This window comes from Melampsora larici-populina (genome assembly GCF_000204055.1).
Source record: "Melampsora larici-populina 98AG31 unplaced genomic scaffold MELLAscaffold_73, whole genome shotgun sequence".
Classification (NCBI taxonomy): Eukaryota; Fungi; Basidiomycota; class Pucciniomycetes; order Pucciniales; family Melampsoraceae; genus Melampsora; species Melampsora laricis-populina.
The window spans coordinates 99,074-115,381 of record NW_006768837.1 but is presented as its reverse complement, the minus strand read 5'-3'; the positions used below and the strand labels follow the sequence as shown (position 1 = coordinate 115,381).

The 16,308-nt window shown below is 40.9% G+C and overlaps 2 protein-coding genes across 2 annotated transcripts; one reads left to right on the top strand and one right to left on the bottom strand.

Annotated features, from left to right (window-relative positions):
* Nucleotides 1–1,055: 1,055 nt before the first annotated feature.
* MELLADRAFT_40379 (uncharacterized protein) lies at nt 1,056–3,977 on the top strand (the record flags this gene model as incomplete). The annotated part of the gene is made up of 17 exons (XM_007417420.1): nt 1,056–1,159; nt 1,243–1,264; nt 1,357–1,391; nt 1,495–1,537; nt 1,618–1,708; nt 1,787–1,955; nt 2,040–2,073; nt 2,139–2,240; nt 2,321–2,613; nt 2,699–2,728; nt 2,861–2,918; nt 2,987–3,064; nt 3,139–3,267; nt 3,353–3,366; nt 3,435–3,512; nt 3,577–3,705; nt 3,788–3,977. 17 exons carry the CDS (start codon nt 1,056–1,058, stop codon nt 3,975–3,977), a joined length of 1,599 nt encoding a protein of 532 aa, XP_007417482.1.
* A 1,217-nt stretch (nt 3,978–5,194) lies between these two features.
* On the bottom strand, nt 5,195–8,073 carry MELLADRAFT_40382 (uncharacterized protein; the record flags this gene model as incomplete). The annotated part of the gene is made up of 17 exons (XM_007417421.1): nt 5,195–5,384; nt 5,465–5,593; nt 5,677–5,754; nt 5,838–5,851; nt 5,934–6,062; nt 6,120–6,197; nt 6,287–6,344; nt 6,413–6,442; nt 6,522–6,814; nt 6,922–7,023; nt 7,116–7,149; nt 7,228–7,396; nt 7,468–7,558; nt 7,635–7,677; nt 7,782–7,822; nt 7,894–7,915; nt 7,985–8,073. The coding sequence occupies 17 exons, from the start codon at nt 8,071–8,073 to the stop codon at nt 5,195–5,197; spliced, it is 1,590 nt and encodes a 529-aa protein (XP_007417483.1).
* Between the last annotated feature and the right edge of the window lie 8,235 nt (nt 8,074–16,308).

Here is a 16,308-nt window from a genome sequence, read left to right as displayed (position 1 = left end):
GAGTATCCGGCGCCGGATGGCTCCAAGGCCTCATCCGAAAACAGGACTCGACGGATGCTCCGTCGGATACTCGACGGAGCTCCGGGGCCGGAGCTCAGCCTGAGTAAGGTTCTGCAAAACTTCGCAGGCTTATACAATGTATAGTTGGCGAGCTGGTGCGTCCATCAACGAAGTGTCATCGTCAAGGGAATCTAGAGGGGGCAGCTCCTGAAGGCTGTCGCACATCGGGATCTTGTGGCTCCGCATCCAAGTTCAGAATCTTCGTTCAACCCGTTGTCCTTCCCTTCATCGGACTCCTGCCACTGGTAAGGCATAGAGGATGAAAACTTAAAAGTATGTTCCACGGTGGATTCTTGGAGCCATCGGTCATGACGCGGCGACCCCTTGAGTTTGGGCGATGCCGCGCCCGCCCTACATAGATCCTACTCACGGCCCTACTGGGATTTATTTATGAGGATTTATGCTCGTGACCAAGGGTGGACTTGTACATATGTACAAACCTGGTCATGGAACGTATGTGAACCCAATGATGGGATTCCACTGTACATACAAGCCGCCACATTCCCAGCGTTCGCCTCTCTCGTTTCACCTCGCTGCCATGGAAAACGGCGGGGACGGTCAGCTGATGATTCGTCTTCTCGAATATATGAGTGGGCGACCGGGAGAGAACAATTTGAGAGTGTGTGTATGTATGTAGAACAAGCCCAGGGAGGGAAGGAGAAGATTGTCATCGGTTCCGGTCGATGCGCCTTACGATTATTACTATATTGGGAACGAAGACCATTCATATCTTTTTCTCTATCACGGAAGTGGTACATCCCACCACTCACGCGCTCATTCTACAACTTTTCATTTCTAAAAGTTGTTGATCCATCTAACTTATCGCACACAGCCAATAGATAAATACTGCCTTGTCCTCCAGCAATATCACCTCCTCTCATCCCACATCCACATCACTTGTTGATCAAGTCCTTAATTCAACCCTCACATATCATCACTACATAGAAACTCGGACAAATCCTCTTTCACAACATAACAAGCACAACATGGTAGGAATGGACATTGGAAAAAGTCCAGGTGGTTTACCTGTTCTACCACCAGCTTCTACGAAAGCTAAACTTGTTGGGATCTCAATGGCACTTTTCGCAGCCTTCGGAGGGTTCGTCTATATATATATATTGAAAATCTGTTTTCTTGCTCTGAGTTTTTATCTATTCTTATTCGATTTCATTCTATACATAGTTATCTCTACGGATATGATACGGTGCGTTAAAGCCTTTTCGTCATCGGACCAATGATTATCAAGTTCCAACTAAACTCATTTTGGGGATGCGTGTCTACTGTGGAACGATGTAGGGTTATATCTCAGGCACCAAAGAAATGCCATACTGGTAAGTCTCCAATACTGAAAGCGCTCTATTCATTTGTACACACCGGCACCCAATCGCATGGAAGGGACTAAAGCTTCCTTTTCGACCTGCCAATCACCACAAGGCTTGAAACGTTCGGAGAAAAGAATGCAAAAGGAGAATATATAGTCAGTCTTTCATCATGACCCGACTGCCACATTCTGTCAAAATATGCTCACTAGTACAATCTATCCTATGAATATTCTAGCTTAGTACCGCGAACGATTCCCTAGTCACCTCTATCCTCTCGGCAGGTACTTTTGTGGGAGCATTACTTGCCTATCCCTTTGGTGATATACGTTGAGTACCTCTCTTGATCTATGTTCTCTCAAGGCAACATCAAAATATTAACCTGGCTAATCACCTTTGTTGAATAGTTGGTAGACGTTGGGGCGTAATCGCTTCATGCGCTATATTCTGTATAGGTGTTGCGCTCCAAACTGCTTCTACTACCATTCCGATTTTTGCGGTTGGTAGAGTTTTCGCTGGATTGGGAGTTGGTTTAACTTCTTGCTTAGTGCCCATGTATCAATCTGAATGTGCCCCGTAAGTCTCCTCCCTTTAGCTTTGTTCCTATCTTGAGCCTCGTGATACTGACTGATTGGAACGGTTTCGATGGATTCTTTACAGTAAATGGATTCGGGGGGCGGTGGTAGCTGCTTACGTGAGTGTGCCCTTCATCGCTCTACTGTGCAAATTATTCTGAGTGTTACTTTTGTGTTTCAACAGCAATGGGCCATCACCATAGGATTATTAATCGCGGCTATAGTGGTCAACGTAACTAAAGATCGACCAAATGCAAGCTGTTATCAAATTCCAATTGCTCTTCAAGTTGAGTGATGCTTTGATTCCCCGACCCACCTCATGAATACATGGCATGCTGACCCCTTGAATACCTTCCTTCTGAACAGTTCATCTGGGCATTTATCCTTGCCCTTGGACTCTATTGTCTACCAGAGTCTCCAAAGTTCTTGATTCTGAAAGGCAGAGAAGTAGAAGCCAAGGCTTCCTTGAGTCGATTACTCTCCTTACCAGCCGACTCTCAACAAGTTATAAGAGAATATGACGAAGTAGTAGATTCATTAGAAATCGAACGTACACGAGGATCTGGCTCTTATGCCGATTGTTTCAGATCTGGTAAGGGTAGATATCGTCTTAGAACGCTATCTGGGATGGCAGTTCAAGCTCTTCAACAGCTTACTGGGTCCGTCTTCTTTATCTTTGCGGATCTCATGAAGATTCTCTCCATATTGATACAATCGTTTTATTTATTGTAACCAACTTCACAGTATCAACTTCATTATTTATTACGGAACCTCGTTGAGTGGACTTTCTCTCTGCCTCCTGTCTTTTCCACAGCTATATATATATATATATATATGTATAGATGAGTTGGAAAAATGACGAGCGGAAACTCACAGAAAATTATTTGGAATCGATTCATCATATAGATTCTTCAAGAACAGCAACATCAAGAACCCGTTCACAATTACGGTCATTATCAACGTCGTCAGTGCTTTTGCTCACCTCAAAGTGTATAAATAACCCCTTCTGATCAGATTTCCTGCCGTTTTTAGGTCAATGTAGTTATGACTGTTCCCGGGATTTGGGCTGTTGATAGGGTTGGCAGGAGGTCTTGCCTCTTATTCGGAGCCGTTTGAGTTCTTTCATCACTCATTGCCTCATTAACCCCCAGCGCGTACTCATAGGCTCTATGTTTATCTTTCAGGCTTTGATGGCTATTTGCCAGTTCATTGTACCCATCCTTGGGATCACCTTACCTACAAGTAATCTTGATGCCCAACGTGCTTTGATTGCTCTTGTGTGTATATATATCGGAGGCTTCGCATCTACTTGGGTTAGTGCCTATCTCTCATCCTCCATCAATCTGTTTTTGAACTCCGATCTGATGGCTTCTACCTCTTATATTCGGCATTTTTCAGGGCCCAATCGCATGGTAATCCCTTTATACCTCTTTACTCCGAGAAAAGTATATCAATAACTCTGGTCCGATCTTTTTGACAGGGTTGTCACATCTGAGATCTATCCTTTGGCTATCAGGGCCAAAGCCATGTCTCTCTCCACAGCGTCTAATTGGGCATTGTGAGCTCAGTCCTGACTCCATTCTCTACAATCGAACGGAAACTGATGTTCGCTCGCACCACAGGAACTTTGCGATTGGTTATATGACACCCTATCTTGTAGACGTCGGACCCGGCAAGGCAGGACTAAAGTCAAATGTCTTTTGGATATGGGGAGCTTTCTGTGGCATCTGTTTTGTCTTCACCTTTTTCTTGTACGTCTCAGAATCTCTCGAGAAGAATCTTTTCTAAATACTGATATCAGTCCTGTGTTTAACCCAACCTTGCCCCTGATAGCATTCCGGAAACGAAAGGATTGTCACTTGAACAAGTTGATGATCTTTACCAAAACTCTTCGATCCTCGGATCCAATCGCTACCGTCAACAACTCCTATCGGGAGAAGGACAGAGATCAGAAGGAACTGACGCCGATGAAGTTAGGAATGATAATTTCAAAGATGTTGATCCGGTCAATCAAGTCATATGATGACCGCAGAATACTCGAGCATACTTTTAATAATTGGGCAAAGTTTTGTTTCGTCAATACCTTTAATTTGTATCATCAGCATAATTTTCGTTGTTATTGAAATCCAGTATCAAAGTTGATCGTTCACTGAGAGCGTAAATCTCAAGGATAGGTTCTTGGGATTGTGATGGTTTTCACATCATGAGAGTTTTAATAGGAAAACCTTCTGAGCTTGGAATTTCTTGAGTTTTTTGGTCAGTGATCATTCATGTATATGGATACGCGGAAGGATGGATCTTGATTTGAATCCTGGAAAGCTCTGTCCCTGGAGTCTCCGATGGGGGAACTTTCTTTCGGCACTGACAAATATGCAGCAGTTTTTATATGACCCTACAAGAAAGCACAGGGCACGATATAATTATTTCGTAGCATTGCCTACAACTATCGGCAGCCCCGTTTGTGCCCCGTTTGTGTGTACAATGTTAGTCTTGTGATCCCCTGAATCCTCTGAGTCTGCCCAGCGTGATTAGATTTGATTCTTTCCACAGCCCGGGTACCTCTGTCTTAAGTCACTTTATTGGTCAACTTCTTCTGCTTTTCTTGAGAGGTTCGTTCTGAATGCGATCTATGATCGGAAATGCCGATCACATTTGAGAAATGTACAAGACTCACAGCATCAGGACTCATCTCTACAAGTCTCGTAATATTGGATGAATTTGTTGAGTTTAATGACTTACTCTTTTCAAAAAGTGATGTCATCACCGCTATTATTTTCGCATCTTATTGCACTCCAAGAATTTTCGATGTATCATCCATGATAGATACATCATACAAAGTGCACATCATCCTACACACAAGGAAATAATTAGACGTGATTATATTTTATTCGAGACCATACATTGGCGCAATTTCCTTGTTGTTTGGATAAAAATATTCTTTAACAAAATTCACAGTGAAAAGAAAAGTAAAAAATATCGTCAAGATATCTGGTTAAATTAAATGCAAGAAAAAGTGGAACATTTTTTTGAAAAGAAAGATTCACATGAGCTCTTATGACATTTTTAACTTGACAATTACCCGGTACAGAGTAGCAAAAAAGCCGTACTAAAAAGAATAATTACAATCCTGTAGCCTCAGAATGATAAGACATGAAAATCATGAACAATTTTTTTCGATCAAAGCTTGTTGAAAGTTCAAGTGGATTGAAGGAGAAGAGAATAGACGTGGTAAGGTTACTTTTACTTTGGCAAATTGCTTTTGTCCGATTGTTTCATGTTAGAATCAGGCGCTACCACTGTGTCCTGACTGTTCATGACTGCACTTCCAGCAGCCAATAACCGTCGACGGTAGCGATCAGAACCAATGATGGAACTGTTTTGATAAACATCATCAACCTGCTCGAGTGACAAGCCTTTCGTTTCCGGAATACTTTTGTCAGAAAAGAAGGAGCGAGCATCTTCATCAGTTTGACAGAATTGATGGTTGAATTGAAAAGTTTCGTTACTCACCAGAAAAAGGTGAAGACCACACCAAGAAGGCAGCAGCTTGACCAGATAAAGAATACTCGGGAACCTAAGCCTGCCTTCCCTGGCCCATCGTCGACCATGAATGGTGTTGCATATCCAATGGCAAAGTTTCTGAAGAAGTCAACACAAAGTCGCAATAAAAACGTCAGTTTATGTAGCGCACGGAAGAAACACTATAGCAAAAACTGGCTAACATTGCCCAACTGGCTGCTGTCGAAAGAGACATAGCTTTTGCTCTGATTGCCAATGGGAATATCTCACTAGTCACAACCCTAAAAGACAAACAGAGTTATGAGAAATCACCCATCAGTCATCAAAATCATCATCAAATGACTTAAGTAGCAGAAGAGCTTACCACACAAGAGGGCCCTATATCGAGAGTTCACGTAACAAAAGAACTGTATTAAGAACTAGAGTTACAGTGATCTAGGCAAATAATCTTGGGACTGACCCAAGTAGCTGCAAATCCTCCAATGAAGATACACACAAGTGCGATGAGGGCATATTGTCCAGATAAGTCTGTTGATGGTAGGATTATTCCTAGGATGGCGATCAACAATTCACACACAAACATCACCACCTATTCAATTCTGTCAGTATGTATCGCATTCTATCGAAGATGAACTCGTGACTCAACTGCACCCAACAAGAGTAGACCTCTACGACCGATCCGATCTACGGCCCAAATTCCTGGAAATGTCATGGCCACATTCACCTAAATGGCGCAAGGAACCTTCAGAGAGTTTAGTAAAAATTTCGATTTCTTCATCAATTCCAACGTGAGAAAATTAAAAATGAACATACGCTAGTGATGATGATGGTGATAATGAATGGATTCTTGAGGTTACTGTTCTTGAAGAACCTATAAGTTGACAATGTTTGTGATTAGTTAAAGGCTAAAAGAATGATCACATTGGAATCGGACTTAACGAAGTTCCATAATAGATGATAAAGTTGATCCTAATCAGAAAAAATACAGAATGAGTCTTTCAATTCCGTTTTCCTGACAAGATACCAACAGGTGAGGAGATGTACATACCCGGAGGCTTGCTGAAGCATTTGAATGGCCATTCCTGACAATGTTCTCAGTCGATACCTTCCTTTTCCCGATTTGAAACAATCTGCATAAGTTCCAGTTGCCATTGTTCGTTCAATCACCAATGAATCTGCCACTTCGTTATACTCTCTCGAAACTTGTGGTGAGTCTATAGGGAGGGATAACAATCGAGCTAGAGATGCTCTAGCTTGCTCTTCTTTTCCTTTCAGAATCAAGAATTTGGGGGATTCTGGAAGACAGAAGAGTCCAACAGCGAGAATGGTAGTCCAACCAGACTGTTGTTAAATTGAGATGATTAATTAGGTATCTCCTCATACACAACCACAACTTTATTTGATTCGGTCGCAGGCAAAGTCACTTGGAGAGAAAATGGTGACTCAACTTGAAGAACAATTGGGATCCGGAACGAGCTCATGTCCGGTCGGTCTTTTGTAGCATTGACCATCAAGGCACCAATCAACAATCCGATTGTGATGGCCAATTGCTGTACAACGTAATCAGACCAAGCAGATATGAGTGGGGTATGACAGTAAGTCTCGAGATGGTGAAGTCTATGGTTGTCTTGGGATAACATACATAGCAAGCCACGATGGCACCTCGGATCCATTTTCTGGAATCATAATGACCAATAACCACGTCAGAATAGCGATTGAAGATCAGATATAAGAGAGGATGGATGACGACATACGGGGCACATTCGGATTGGTACATCGGTACTAAACAAGATGTCAATCCGACGCCCATCCCAGAAAAGACCCTTCCAACAGCAAAAATGGTGATAGTGCTAGCAGTAGCTTGTAGCGTGACACCCACACCGATAATTGCGCATGATAAGATGACTCCCCATCGTCGACCAACTGAAAAATGAAGAAGGGGAAACTTGTCAGAATTCCAAGATGATGATCAGATTCAGAAGAGTAGGTCGTACGGATGTCTCCCAAGGGAGAAGCTAATAATGCTCCGGCAAAGGTTCCAACCGACAGGATGGAGGTAACAAGTGAATTACTCGCCGTTGAGAGCTGTTTCAAAACGATCCAAGGGGTCAATCTTCAACGTTCATTGATCAGGGGGGCAAAACCTTGTAGATCCACTGACCACATAGGTTCCAGATTCATCTTGTTCTCCAAATGTCCGGAGCCTAGAAGGAGCACAAGGCATCAGTTGATGTTTTACTCGTGTGCGGCAATTTCTCTTTCGTGCTCGGTGACATAAATGATATTTTTTGAATATAACTCGATCAACACATACCAATATTCCATTTCTTTTATTCCTGAGATATAACCCTAGAATAAACCGCGCCATAAGCTGAAAATGAGTACCTAGACAGCTGTCATTGGATTATTTGAGGACATACGGTATCATATCCATATAAGATACTGTGAAGATGCACAAAGAATGCGTTGTCAGCAAGTTGTCTTGATTAATAACCATGAATCAAAACTTACCCTCCAAACGCTGCAAAGACTGCCATGCAAATACCGACGAGCTTTGCTCGAGTCGAAGCTGGGGCAAACGCTGGGTCCGTCTGGGCCATGTTTGTTTTCCCTTGAATCAAGTTGTCAAAGTTGAAATCTGTTTGTATGATGTTTGAGAGTCCTATGAGTGATGAGAAAAAGTTATATGGGTGTGATTACAAACCTTCATCATACGAAGGCGCCGTCTTTATACATCCGAAAAATTTGGAGCTGCTTGCGATCCATGCCAACAGTCGTATGATTGCGTGAAGGATGCGGACCTAACGAACCCAAGTATAGAGTTGAAATTGGAGGATCGGGATCCCAGAATCGAAGAGAGCGGCTATCGGAGTTTTTCTATACATTACGAACGATCCAGTTGCTCCTTATGTTGAGAGCACCGCTAATAACTTGCCCAATTCTGATCTACATCCTCGATTCATTCATGACCATGTGTGGCTAAAAGGATCAGCAAGCTAAAAGACCAAGTTGAAGATCAGCTCCGCGGTTGTTAACTCAGGCCGGTTTGGTTAGCTTAACACCGGTTTGGTGAGCCGGATGGATCACAAGATGCGATGTGCCAGGATGTGCCCCAAATTTGACGTTTAAGCTCTATTATGTACAGAAAAAGAGAAATCAGTGTGAGGACAATTATGTATCATCTGACACCATAAAAGTCATGACTCTAGCTTGACGTCACGCGAAGTTCTCATGTAGGGATGATCCCCCCATGAACCAACTACTGGCTATCACTGGACCGTATGCGTTATGACCTCCGATCCAGCCGCTCAGGGTATGCCGGGTGATTACCGGACCCTATCAGCTCGGTGCCACTGTAGCTATCGCGAGAAGAGCCTGATGACCGTATGTTGGTTTTATCTAATGGCAACCTGTCGGACCGGCTTGGCTCTGAAGCTCCACCTGCCGACAAGAGTGAACCCAATGGCTCATGGGGGTACAAGGGTGGGCATTTACTTCAGATTTCTGGGATTAGCATTGGCTTGGTGCGCAATATGTATTGCACCTCAGATATACTGAATAAATATCCCATTATCTCGTGAATTATATGGGCATCGTCGTCATCTCATGTGTTTGCAGTATCCATTTCTGCAACGCCACCTGGGAATTTGCAAACCGCTGGGTCTGGGCTAAAGCCACAGACCATCCTTTCCCACCCAACAGACGTGAACCAATTGAATGACCCTTCTACCCCATACTTCACCGCCCTTAATTCAGAATAAAATTTTAGAAACATGTAATGAGTATCCATATTTATTCTAGTATATGAACAACTCACTGTTTATGAGTTTTATCCTTGCTACTCCCTCGACAGACCTAAAATATGCCCAGGAGCCTACTGCTCCAAATCGGTTGGGCATGTTGCATGTGAAGACATGATCTACCATTTGGACAATGTGGTGAGTAGGATCTCTACTTAAGCAAGAAAATTAAAAATTATTTAGAAATTTGTATTTTTGGTCAAAGTCAAAGTTATTATTGAGCTTGTTAGTCATCAAGGGTCTCATATTTGATTTATAATCATCAACTCATTATCTTTTTAATTATATATTTATTACATCATTTGATAAGAACATTTAAGAGAAAAGAAAAATTTGAAAAGATCTATAAAAATAGTATAAGAGTGAAAATTAAATCAAGAGAATTAGTAAGGAAGGATTGGATGAAGAAGAAAATTTAGTTTGGGTCTTAAAGAATGGAAACTTTTTTGAAAAGGATGAAAACTGTTATGAAAAGAATGAAAGAAGAAGGACAACATCAGCAAAGTTGAAGGAAAACTTGAAAATATGGGTATGAGGAATTGGAAAATGGTTTTCAAGTTATTATTATGAAGGTTATTGGTTCAGGAAGGTTTTATTATGAAAGAGAAGTATAACATTAGTCATCAGCAACTTTGATCACAGAGATTGATAAGGGAGGCGTGAAATTATTCAAGAAAGAGGGTATTTCAAAAAAGGGTACTATGGTATTAATTCCTGTGTAGTGATGTCATTGAAGGATTGATTGCGCCAAGAGTTTTTCAGAATGATTTTAGAGTTATATGGATGATTGGAATGATGTAGGGTGATCTTTTGATAGAAGAGAAATCATTATTAGACGTGAAAATGGTCAAATTTCATCAAAATTGGAGGTTTTCAGTTGATTACATATGTCAAAACTTATCAGAATTGGGTGTGTGATAGGTCATTCGACGCAGAATCATCTGTTTCAAAATGTGCACCCTTAAACCACTAGTAAAGGAGGAGTAGTGAAGAAGTTATAAGGAAACAAAGAAAATGGAGTGAATTTCGAATTTGGCGTATACATACACCTGTAATGCAACATTTACATGACAAAAGCTTATTTTCTCAATCTCTACAACTAAATAACTTATTCATCACACATCAGAAATAGGTCATATGGGGTTGATAAATGGTCAGTATCACGAGGGCTATAAAATGAGCCATAGTAATCCAGAATTGAACAACTTGACAAAAAATTTGTAATTCCAAAAATGGATTTCAGCTATGAATATTGAGAAAAAATCACCTGTATTCATCATAAGAAGATCTGTTCATCATTTTTTAACACCAATTGATCAAATTCACACCTCAGATCATTACAAACAATAATAATAATGACATCATATGGTTACATTGAGGATTTTTGTTGGTTTTTTGGCCGTTTTGGAGGGTTTTGGAGGCTGTTGACCATTGTTGGGAATTGTTGGAGTGTTATATACTATTGTGAGGGATTTTATGTGTCTTTGTTCCCCTTTTTACTCATCTTATACTTTTGTTAAAGTGTCTTTAATCATTATTAAATTACTTTAGCAGTACTAAGTTCACTAAATAGCCCCTTTATATCAATGGAGAAATTTCTTTACACGTGATAAGACTACAAGTCTTCTTTGGAATAACAATCTAATTGATTGTTGCTTGCTAGTAATCAAAAAGTTTGTTTTGTTGTGCTCAGATTGGAATAACACTATAGCAGTGTTGAGATTTCTTTTATTCTAAAAATACACGGGAATAATACTTGAACTAAGTATTGATAAACAATCTCTCTGGTGCCTTATCCTAAATAATTCAACAAATCCCCATGTTGGTTCTTTCAAAGAGGCAGTCTTAGAGCGCGTTCACTTAAGCTCTTTTTTGTGTGAAATCGCTTTCTTGAATGTCAAGAAATGTGATTTCTCAGAATGTGTTTGATTTTTTAAATACAAGCATTTTAAAATTCAGAAAATGCTCATAAAAAGCGATTTTCTGGAACATTCCAAGAATTCGCTATTAGCGCATTTTTCCCCTTGAAAATCGCATTTATGTGATTTCCTCTTTAACTTACCATTTGTCCAAATTTGGACAAGTCCCCGTCTAACGTACGGATTGTCAATTCTACCCTTCTCTAATCTTCGCTTGGCTTCCCTATTCTTCCCTATTCTTCCCTATTCTTCCCAAATCTTCGCTCACTCGACTCAACCACTTGACTCAACCACTCAATATGCCACAATCAGATGGCAGCGGCGACAAAGTCGAAGTAGTCCCATTGAACTTGAACTCGAAATCAAAGCCAAAATCAATGAGTTTGAGAATGAGATGTAGAATCAGAGAAAGTTGAGAACAATCGAGATGACCCAAGTCGAAAATCGATTTTCGATGGCCAACAAGTCGAAAATCGATTTTCGATGGTCAACAAACCAAACGCTTTTCAATCTCTCTTTTCTCTCGTTTCCCTCTTTTTTCACAAAACATGATTTTCAACGCTTTTTTAAAAAAGGACTTTTCTACATGTAGAAAAGCCCTGTCCCTGAAAGCAATTTCAAGAAATCACGCTTAAGTGAACGGGCTCTTAGGCAACTTCTATTGGTTAGTTATACTAGTAGATTATCCCTCTTTAAGCTCTTTAAGCTCTTGTTGAGCTTTAAGTTCTACAACAAGCACATCCCCTCAGGATGGGGCATCATTTGGCATTCTGGAGATCATAGGACTCACCTCAATTTCCTCACCATTCCAGGTTGGTCAAGCCCCTGCCGGAACGCACAAAATCATACCATTGTCCAGGATTTGTCTGGCGTTGGGAAACCTGCACTGTACTGTGTACTACCGGCGCAAGCTGCTGGGGTGATCCCAGAGAAGAAGATACCAGGCGTCGTAGACAGTTTCCTTTTGGAGATGATCCATTGGGAAAAGTGAGTGAAGATCTGCCTGGTTCTCTCTCACTGTTTTGAAAATGCTCAAATATTTTGAATTCCAGGCTGGGACTGAGGATGATAAAGCCATCTTATATGATAACGGATATCCACATGACAATCCAAACTTAATGGATGGTGGACCAGCTTTTGATGTGTGAGATTGACCGTGGGGTTTACAGTGGTGGCCTCTTATCCAATGTGACTTACAATTTTTTGGCCAATGGGTATCTCATGACGACTTCAATGTACCACTCAATGTTGCATAGATGGAAATCCATGGGCTATCCAAAGAGCATTACTTTTCCCACTCCAAGACTTTGATGAAGCAAATCAAAAAGGCTCAACTTCTACCAGCGGAACACAACACACTTGTTAGGCAACTTGTAGATTTTTCTGCTGCCCAGAAAAACAGATTCATCAGAGCGTATATGAAAGTTTTTGATTGTACCAATTGTAAGGAAGTTCTGGGGAAGTTAACAGGCTGCCAGGAGCACTTCTGCCAGCAGGTAACCAGGCTGCAAAAGAATCATAAGATTGTTCCACTGCACCAGCAAGTAAGTGATTCATATCTTGCCATTGTGATTGCCATTGCTGATTGCGCTGGCCAATTAACATCTGCAGGATGATTGGGTCCGGCTCACCAAATTCTTGTTGCATAAAGACATTCCAGGCAAGGATACCTACAGGCAGAATTTACAAACTTTAAGGTGGATGTTACCAGTGGCAAGAAGACAACAGCTTATGTGAATATCTCCCTGACACTACAAACGCCCAAGAATCCATGCACCAGGTTTATTACATGATTGTGTGGGTCTGATCTTTCTTTACCCATTATGTTTTTAAATGACAATGCTAATCCAATCGTTTTTCAGGGAAAGCAACTGTACCATCCAGATAGGATTGGTACAGCTGTATGCTTTTGTCAAGAGCCTCAAAAGGAATCATGAAGACCTGCTTTGTGGGGTAAGTATTGAGTATGGCTCAACCCGGAATGATGAGAAGGTTGCAACCACCCTTGGATGGACAAAGAAGAACCGCAATTGTAAGGACAAGCACAATGATGGCCGTCCTCCCAATACAACACAAGCCCTTCTGGGTTGCAAAAAAAATTGAGAAAAACAGTAGGATCTGTCAACATTGACCACAACCCAATCACCACTTTTCAAGGGTTCTATGCCTCATCGGAAGCCAGTCACAGGAAACAATGTTGGCTTGACTCAATTGCTGAGTGCCTACATGCCATCCAGTTGCCACTGTGGTTTCAAGGGACCAACAGTAAAGCAACTCATATCTATACAAAGGTAATGAAGGTTTTGTTGTTGCGCGCAACTTGCAATATGGCAGAGAAAGGAAGCATACACCACGGGGTGACTTTGTACTGGCCCCACCTGAAACAAGGTATATTGGCATTGTGTGGTGGGGCTGTGAAATTATGAGATGTTTTTAGGTGACAGGCGCGTGAGGGACACCACGTGGCCCTCACCCAGGCCGTCACCCAGCCACAACATGAAAAAAGTGAGCATATTGGCGTAGTGTGGTTTACCAGCTGATCAGTAGGCAGATCAGGTTTGTCTGAGACCAACCTGTCATCCAGGTCCTCAGCATCCAAAAGATCTTGGATGACCGGCATCCAAGTTAATCAGTTCTCTCTTTTACACACTCAAAACCCCTTCAGTCTACACAATCAATTAAGTTCCACTGTTCTACCAGGAAGTCGATTGAAAGATTATTTTTCAAGACTTGAGTTTCTACCACCCATCAACCACCACCACCATTAAACCTAAGACATCATTAAAATCAATCAATTGAACCACCTCTGTTGATTACCACTTTCTCTTTTTCTTTACCCAACAACCCTCAAGCAATTAAACATACTTCAAGAATTTTCTTTTTCAATTGATTCACCAACTCATTAACACCATTCTTTATCCATCATTCAACTTATCAAGTTCAAAACAATCAACTGTTTCTTTCATTCTTCCAGCTACCTCTCTTCTTTCACTGCCAAATACTCCTTTCAACAGTTGATCACATCCTTATCATCACATCCACTAAATGCTTACCAAACTCCCTTGCTTTTTGAGTGAGTAGATCCAAACTTTCTAAATCACTTTCAACTTTCCTCTTAATCATGGTTGGATTGAAGTAAAGCTTGGATTCATCAAGGACAAAATCAAAAAAGAGCAAACTCAGATCAATCATTTATCTCAAGGGATTGATTGTTCATTTGTAAGTTTGTTTTTGTCTCCTTTCTTTTGAGCCATCCATTTCAACACTATCACTAATATAACATATGTGTTTGTGTTAGTATCTGCTTATCTCAAAATTTGATAGGCTCATTGTTACTCTCGGAACAGGATCAATTGTTCATATCAGAATCAAACCGGGTACAATGTTCATCTTGAAATATGATCAATTGTTTATCTCAAAGGACGGATTGTGTATCTCAGTTGAATCACTTGTTCATTTATAAGTTTTTTAATGTCTCCATTCTGTCAAATCACCTCCAATTTGATTTTTTTTTGCTCAATCTGCACATTGTCTCAATCAAGCCTTTTGTTTCTCTTGACTCTTTGGTCTTTCTCAATTCTTTTGTTTCTCTTGTTTCTTTTGTTTCTCTCGTTTTTATGTTTTTCTCAATTCTTTTGTTTCTCTCGATTCTTTTGTTTTTCTCAATTCCCTTGTTTTGCTCAGGTTTTTTTAGTGTGATCAATTGTTTTCAATTCTCCTGTTGTTACAATATATGTATCAAACACCAATCCAAATGTAATGTGATATGCCTGAGCCACATCAAGAAATTGAGTGCAATTAGTATCAACGGAACCCTCATGGGGCTGAGAGAGGGCCCAAATAGGGTGAAACTGATCAGATCTATACCTCTTGCCTACCCTATGAGTGTGTGTAATGCCTCACCTATTCATCAGGAAAGCCTTCTTACTGATATGATCTAGATGGTCTATACGTACAGAGACTAGCTCTATTGGGCGTAAGGGATTGGGGTTGTCTCTTGGGGGTTGTGTCGATGATGATGATGAGGTCTAATGAATAGATTGTACCATGAAGAGAAAGGTACAACAGTAGTGACGTAGAACAACGTATATAAGAACAGGCTTTACAGGTATAAGCATAGCCTTATAGAATGATCCAAAATGAGATCATAACATTACTCCCCCTTTAATGCCCAAGCTCCTCTTGAGGCTCTGCATTCTCTCCACGGATCAGCAATAAAAAACCCTCACTTTCAGGGAAAAAGCACGATCCTCTCAACTCTTTCTCCTCGTCCTTTTATAACCCTTTTCAGCATTAGGATAATTTAATTTAAATTCCTTCAACATTTCTTGCGCATTGATGAGTGATTCTTCTTTTTCCCATGAATCTTCTTCTGGTCCATAACCTTTCCAACTCAACAAAAACTCCAATTGGCCTCTTCTTCTTCTGCAATCTAAAATTCCTTCAACTTCGAATTCCTCAACTCCTTCTAAAACAATTTGTTCTGGTGTTGCTTCTTTTCTTTCTTCAATCGTATCTGTTTCATACCTCCTCAACAAAGAAACGTGAAAAACAGGATGTAAGTTTTTCATCGACAAAGGCAACGACAATTTGTAAGCAACACTCGAGATCCTTTCTTTGATAACAAAAGGTCCAAGCCACCGGTGCGAAAATTTTGCCGTTGGTCTTGTCGTTGAAATATTCTTGCTGTTGAGCCACACTTTAGTTCCTGGCTCCCAAACTTCTTCTTCCCGAACATTTTGATCATAATTTCGCTTCATAATTTCCTGACTTCTTTTCATATAAGCTTTCACCTCGTCTTGCACTTCTTCCAATTGTTTCAATCTTTCTTCCACCACAGGCACACACCTCTCACTGCCAATCGTCCTTGACAAATTCAAATTGTAACCATAGTTACTCTTGAATGGAGACATGCCTATTGAAGTATGATCCAAATTGTTGTAAGCAAACTCAAACGTAGAAAGATTCTTTACCCAGTTATCTTGCGCGTAGTTCGCAAAATGCCTGATGTAACCTTCCGCACTGCGATTTGACACCTCTGATTGACCATCTGTTTGCAGATGGTACGCCGTCGACGGTTTAGTTGCAATGCCTAATTGGGAATTCAATTCTCTCG